The sequence below is a fragment of the Lithohypha guttulata genome, assembly GCF_036872675.1.
Source record: "Lithohypha guttulata strain CCFEE 5908 chromosome Unknown scaffold_2, whole genome shotgun sequence".
In the NCBI taxonomy this organism is placed as follows: domain Eukaryota; kingdom Fungi; phylum Ascomycota; class Eurotiomycetes; order Chaetothyriales; family Trichomeriaceae; genus Lithohypha; species Lithohypha guttulata.
Window position 1 is genome coordinate 742,886 of NW_027042751.1, and position 6,774 is coordinate 749,659.

General features: G+C 48.5%; 3 protein-coding genes across 3 annotated transcripts; all 3 read left to right on the forward strand.

Annotated features, from left to right (window-relative positions):
- Nucleotides 1-191: 191 nt before the first annotated feature.
- On the forward strand, nt 192-1,152 carry LTR64_002386 (uncharacterized protein; the record flags this gene model as incomplete). The annotated part of the gene is made up of 2 exons (XM_064896756.1): nt 192-620; nt 673-1,152. The coding sequence occupies 2 exons, from the start codon at nt 192-194 to the stop codon at nt 1,150-1,152; spliced, it is 909 nt and encodes a 302-aa protein (XP_064755706.1).
- Nucleotides 1,153-1,360: 208 nt separating this feature from the next.
- Nucleotides 1,361-2,407, forward strand: LTR64_002387 (uncharacterized protein; the record flags this gene model as incomplete). Its single annotated transcript, XM_064896757.1, has 2 exons — nt 1,361-1,685; nt 1,725-2,407. The coding sequence occupies 2 exons, from the start codon at nt 1,361-1,363 to the stop codon at nt 2,405-2,407; spliced, it is 1,008 nt and encodes a 335-aa protein (XP_064755707.1).
- Nucleotides 2,408-4,905: 2,498 nt separating this feature from the next.
- On the forward strand, nt 4,906-5,795 carry ssb2_1 (Replication factor A protein 2; the record flags this gene model as incomplete). Its single annotated transcript, XM_064896758.1, has 2 exons — nt 4,906-4,909; nt 4,960-5,795. The coding sequence occupies 2 exons, from the start codon at nt 4,906-4,908 to the stop codon at nt 5,793-5,795; spliced, it is 840 nt and encodes a 279-aa protein (XP_064755708.1).
- Between the last annotated feature and the right edge of the window lie 979 nt (nt 5,796-6,774).

Sequence of the window (6,774 nt, forward strand, 5' to 3'; positions counted from 1 at the left end):
GTGGGGACGAGACCGTTGTCCACGATTCGACATTGAAGGTGAGACGTCAGGTCTTGATGAGAGAAACTGGTAGACGGCTCTTCTGTCAACTTTGTGTCCAAGACTGGTTTAGTATTCCCTTTGCTGGCGTCCACACAATACATCGGAAGGAGGTCAGCACAATTAAGCCTAGTGACCGCGACTTTCAGACGATGGAGCCTTTGCAGGTGGGTGAGCCTAGTTATGTGAGCTACAACAATTATCTGTACGAGATTGCAGCACTCATCCTTGAATTGCACGAGAGAGCAATAAAGTGCAATACAGAGTTCACGAGGTACGAACAGGTCATGTCCATTGATGCTCGAATGCGTGAAATAGCTATTCAAGCGCGACCTCGTTATTTCGATGTGACTGTGCCACTGGATCGTGACTGGCCATGGTTCATTCCGTGGGCTAGAAGAAGTCTGACAATTTGTTTCGCGCACAAAGTTATTATCATTCATCGTTCTTTCCTGGCACGCAGTTTTGAGAACGCGACATTCAGCTTCTCAAGGAGAACCTGCATTGCTGCGGCCAAAACGATACTCAATGAAGCCAATCAGCAACAAGATGTAAATGAACCAGTCATCTGGATTGATCAGGTAATTTTCCGAGTGCAGCTTGTTGTATGTACTAGTTACTGACCTTAATCAGGCATTCTGCATAGCCGCAGCAATCACCCTTTCCGTCGATGCCATTCATCGACATCCACACGAGCTCGAGTTGAAAGTACACCGCAAGCTCGTTCATGGATGTATTAATAGGCTCCGTGAGTACCACAACAGCCCATTGGCTGAGCGAGGTATTCGACTGCTGGGTGTGTTGTTGCTGATTTCCGACCCCACACGAGCAACAAACACAATTTTGCAGAGGACGAGACTTGAGGTTGACATTTCCAAGACCTTGGCTTACGCTTATCGTGGCCCCTCAAACGATACTGTTCATCTGGACGCGTTTCTCAGCCCGATTTGCCCAGACTCTGCAAGGTCTGGCGACAATGTGGACAATGAGATGAGGACGCAATACCACGTGGATGCAGCGGACCTTGTCGAAAATAGCGTGCCTGAATTGTTTCCAGCTCAATCGGGTTTCTCAAATGCCTTTATCTTTGAAGAGCTTCTAGCCCGAATCTAGGCTGTTGGCTGATTGTCGCGCTTCCCTGTCGGGTCTTGGCGTTGGTTATCCGATAAAGTCCTTGTCGAGTATCACCAATGCGGTAATAGTCCTACAACGGTCAGTCTATATCTCATTCAGCTGACAGGCTGGTGCAAGATCTATAGATGAAGACCTTCAACGCACATCATTGTTCCTTGTCGACATCCCCTTGACAGCTTATCCAAACATGACGGCCACAAAGTACCTTGATCGGGCAATCCCCCAAATATCGCTCGCCAGTTTTGAATCACGCACTGACGAGATCACCCTCGAACTTGTCAATGCAGCTGAGAACATTGGCTTCTTCAGTATCATCGACCACGGTATACCTTCGGAAGTGGTTCAAACTATGTTCGAGGACTCAGCACGCTTCTTCAGCCAACATGATACAGTCAAAGCTAGAGTACCATTCTCAGCAGCGGACAACGCTGGCTGGGAAAAGAATGCGCAGATACGACCCAGTACAGGCGCGCCAGACAGGAAGGAATCTTACCAGATGCAATTCGGCGAAGGTATGAATGGCCGCTGGCTCTCTGAGGAGAGTCTACCAGGCTTCAAGGAGACATCACTAGACTTCATGAAGCGTGTTCAAGCTGTATCAGAGAAACTCATGATCTGTTTCGCACGAGGTCTTGGCTTTCCCGACGACTTCTTCATCGCATGTCACAACGTCAGCAAACCAGACTCCCAGACTGTCGCTCGCCTTCTTCATTACTTCGAGACCCCAAGGAGCACATCAAGTGGAGAATGGCACAGAGCCGGCGCACATACAGATTGGTCTTTTCTCACCCTGCTCTTTCAAAAAGCTGGCCAATCAGGTCTCGAGATATGCCCTGGTCGCGAAATCTCAACCTCGTTTGGACATGGCGACACCTGGACGAAAGTCGAGCCTGATCCAGAGTCTAATGCTATCATTTGCAACATAGGCGACCTGCTGATGTCATGGAGTGACGATAGATTCAAGAGCACTTTCCACAGAGTTAAGGCTCCTTCTGAGCCTGGCGACTTCTATGGCGAAAGATACAGCATTGCATTCTTCAATCAACCACGGAAGAGTGCGAGAATTCAAGGTCCGCTGAAGAAATATCCCATGGTAACTGGAGAGGAGTTCACAAGGAATGCTATGCAGAAATACTACCAGGCTGTGCTTGACAAAACACCCATGCGAGGAAGGAAAGATGCAGGTGAACCAAGATTGGTGGATTATCGGGTCACGCCGATGATTGTTGCCTGAGCTTGGCTTTCACGTTAATTGGAGCTAATCTAGAATGAAGACTTTTTCTGCTGCCAGTTGTTGTGGATCGTTGAAAGCTTCATCATCCATGATTCCGTGGACATAGCACTCACAAGTGAACGTTCACGTTGATTCTTGATCCTTCGCAAGTGAAGCAGCATCATTGTCCCGTGGCCGTAAGACGAAAGGTACATCAGCACCAAACATTATACATATCCAATCGCCCACTTTCACATCCACAGAAGCCAGACAAATATATTCATCATCAGGCTCCTCGCCAACAATATACATTGTCCGGCTGCGCATGACTTCACTTACGTAATTTTCATGCTCCCGAAGCACTTCGTATGGTATGTCTGGCGTACAACCCGCTCTTGCCCACTTATGCATACGAGGGAAGCGATCGTGCCACTGCCCTTTCTTAAGGCGTGACTCGTGGGTGCGAGGGTGGGTGTCGGCTGTCATGACGCGGCGTAGTGTTATGGCAAGCATGATCTCGTTGTAAGGGTGTGTGGGTGAGGATTTGTGGTAGAGGATGTCGCTCGATGTGTCGTGACTTGAGTCGGAGTCGCGTGTGCAGGATGGTGGTATGCGAAGTCGTGCTACTTCTGCCCTGTATCTCTCGCATCACCAGGCGTAATCATATGGCGCTACGTCTACAAGGGTACTATAGTCGCGGATTGCGATCGAGTCGTTGATCTGTGGAGTAATTCTCCGAAACTGGATGCCTCGAAGTGCAATTCGACGAATGTTATCTATAAGCACCATTTATGGAGACGTCTTACGACTGGCATTGTATAGTCGATCCCCTGTCGATTTCCCATACCGAGATCCAGCCCATAGCAGTTGCGTTGCTCGGCAAAGTTTGGTGTCTATGAAGGCAAGTCGATGAGTGTTTCGTCCCTCTTTGCACTGACTCCAAGATTTCCATAGATTGGTCCACGATGATAGTCGCTTTAACAACACTAGAGTGGATTTCTGCCACTGACTTGGTATAATCCACAACCACATGCTGCAGCATCTTCTGGTCACACAGACCCAATAAAGCGTAGATCCTGTCTCCGCGGGTCTTTGCAGTTTGATACAGTAGTGCTTCGAGGAAAATTACTGATGGTACGGAAGTCCTTTGTCCCTGACGGCGGCTGTATCGCACATCGCTAATGACATTAGACATTCAATCGCCAACGAATGCCGGGGTCTTCCAGGTCAGAACACTGGCGCATACACAAAGACTGAAGGCCTGCATGGCTGCGTTGAATCTCTCAATGTTGCAGCGATAGTGGCCACAACGATACTCCGACTGCGAACTTGCCAGAATTGCTTCCTGGACAATCCATAATCGACTAAACCAGGCCCTGCTCAATAAATCAAGATAGCTTGCAAAGTCTGTGGATTTTACCAGTGGCAATGCTGACAGGACCTGTTGAACACGTTCCGGCTGTGCTTCACAATGACGTTTTCCAGTAGCCTCCATATCATCTGCTGTCAGTACGAAGTCGACATCTTGCTTACGCAGTCCGCACTGTTTGACGTCAGCAAGCTTCTCCAATACATCAAATGCTAGTGCAGTGGTCTTAGTCGCCTTGCCTAGCCAGATCACGGTTCGTTGTGCATTAGCATATATGTCACATATGAGGGCGACTTGTGCGGCTCTTTCAATGTCGTCTTGCTGGTTGATACAGACTTGATCAATCCAGATTGTCCTTGCGTCCGACGTGGAGCGTAATTCAAGCGGGGCATGGCTGACATTCGGTGTTATGAGTAATGGCGAGCCATTGCACCTAATTGAAGTCGAAGGCACTTAATCATCCCATGTATACGACAAAGCTTCGTGTACATTAGGATTGTCGATGGAAACGGTTTCTAGATCAGCTTCCACAGGATCTGGACGGCTACCAGCTTGAACCTGCAGTACGCGAATGTGTCTGGCGTGAAGCCCCTCGTAGATAGCCTGATTCAAAGTGATTGGTCGGCCGGACTGCATAGTACTCTAAGCAGAGCGTCAAGTACAGTCAATCAAAAGGAAAGTCGATGTTCGTGATATCCTACTCCAATTCTGTCAATGGTAGTCTTTTTGATGTGTACTCTATAGTGAAAGACGATGAGGATGTTCTCGTCGCTCATCGAGAGCACGTTTTGACTACATGGGCAAGTGACTGCACGCCCAGCAAAGCGGCAGCTTGCCCTAATATCTGATTCATAAAAAATGTGCGACTCTCATGTAGGCGAATTCAAGTTGTGGTGACCTTGCTCATTCATGCACCTAGATGCTTCGATGTGAAACATCAGGCCCTAGACATGTGCACAGGCACAAGGCACGGGGTAGAAGCATCGCGAGGTCAAGTGCTCGAGTCTTCCACGAAGCGCATGACGCGTGAGGTCATTGGACGCGTCGTGGCTATCGCGTCTTTTCTCAAAGTGGCAGGAATGATCAGAACGATCCCGCCTAATACGAATATTATTCTTGAACCCAGACAAAAGCATTATTGAAACACAAAATGGGTATGTCGATATCTTCGTACGTACTAGACTACATTCGCTGACTGATTTAGATTACAACGGCTATAGTGGCAACAACTACAATACCACCAGCTATGGCGCTCAAGGTGCAGCCAACGGCGGCGGCTTTATGGGCGGCGAGGTTCAAAGCAGCCCAGCAGGAGCAAAATCTGGATACGGGAAAGATACAGTCAGACCGGTGACTGTCAAACAGATATTAAGAGCTGAACATCCTCATCCTGACGCGGAATTCAAGATCGATGGAGACATTGTCACACAATTGACCTTCGTCGGCCAAATACGCAATATTAGTACACAAGCTACGAACATTACGTACAAGGTAGACGACGGAACTGATATAATCGAGGTCAAACAATGGCTGGATAGCGAGGCGAATCAAGATCAGATGGACATGGACACTAAACCAAAATTAGTGGAAGACAGCTACTGCAGAGTCTGGGGAAGATTGAGAGCTTTTCACGACAAGAGACACATACAAGCGCACATTATCCGGCCGATAACTGACTACAACGAGATCAATTATCACCTGCTCGAGGCTACAGCAATGCATCTGTTCTTCAAACACGGTCCTCCAAATGGTGCCGCTGGAAATGATCAAAAGGCTGGTCAGAACGGTCAGACAAATGGCAATGCGGCAGAGACTGTTGGAGGCGTAGAACTGCCGAAACACTTATCACCCAGGGCGGTCGCAGTCTACAAATACCTACGAAACTCACCTCAGAGTAACGAGGGTCAGCATGTGCAACTGATTGCCAGCAACACTGGTATGGAAGTGGATGCAGTCTTTAGAGCTGCAGAAGAGCTAGTGGAAGCAGGATTGACCTTCACTACTGTGGACGAATCAACTTGGGCTGTACTCGATTTCTAGACGTCGGATCGACAAGAAGGGAAGGCGGAGCACGTCTTGTGGAATGTGACCAAGAGTTATGAGACACTAAGGATTAATGAACACCTGTATGATAGTACATTCTGGAAAACGATTCACGTATGATCGTGTGCATAGAGACCAGGCTTCCTATGAGCATTTTTAAAGAGCTCGATGAGCCTCCAAGCTGTCGAAGGCGCAGTTCGGGTAGCATGGAACCATTGCTAATGAAGATACGAAATGCTCTGCGTGGAAGCTCTAAGCTATGCTCTTGAGTGTTCTTGCAGAAGGACGGTTTGCTCAATTGCCTCAAGTGCTATGGCTCTCGACAGTGACGCAGTTTATTGAAGATGGGAAATTCAAACATGCTTCAGGTGTTATGCCAAATTAGGCATCGGTAACTCATCCAGAGCCTCAAGGATCTGAAACCGTATGTGATAGCCTATTCTTAGGACGGACCAGCTCACCTGATACCCTATGAACCGTCTACGCTGGTTATCTTGAATGACTATGATCAGCACGGTCGCCACGATACGCGCAACTTTCCGACTGAGGAGAGACGACGTTGGTCAAGGAAGGCATCGAATGGAAAGGCACGCTCAACGGAAAATGTTTGCAATTGGTCAATATCCCAGCTAGGAAAGTCCTTGCGAAGTACGCATCCCACGCCTTCCTGGAGTCCGCCTCTTTCGTATCCCACCTGCCAATGATCAAGCGAGAGTGGAGAGTCTGATAGCGGACTCCGCTCGGATCAGCCATTGCCAGTGCTTTGTGATATATCAGGCGTTCCTGCTTGCTTCTTATCCTTTCCACGTTCCGCGTTTTACGCACTTGAGCAACCTTCTGCCTCATCCCATACGTGCCAGATTGCAACTTATTTACTTCGTGCTGCGCTCGAACTTACCACCTTCCACACAGTTCACAGACCATATCTTCGACTGATTATCTTTGAGGCCTCTACAGGCAAAACCTCACGACCAAG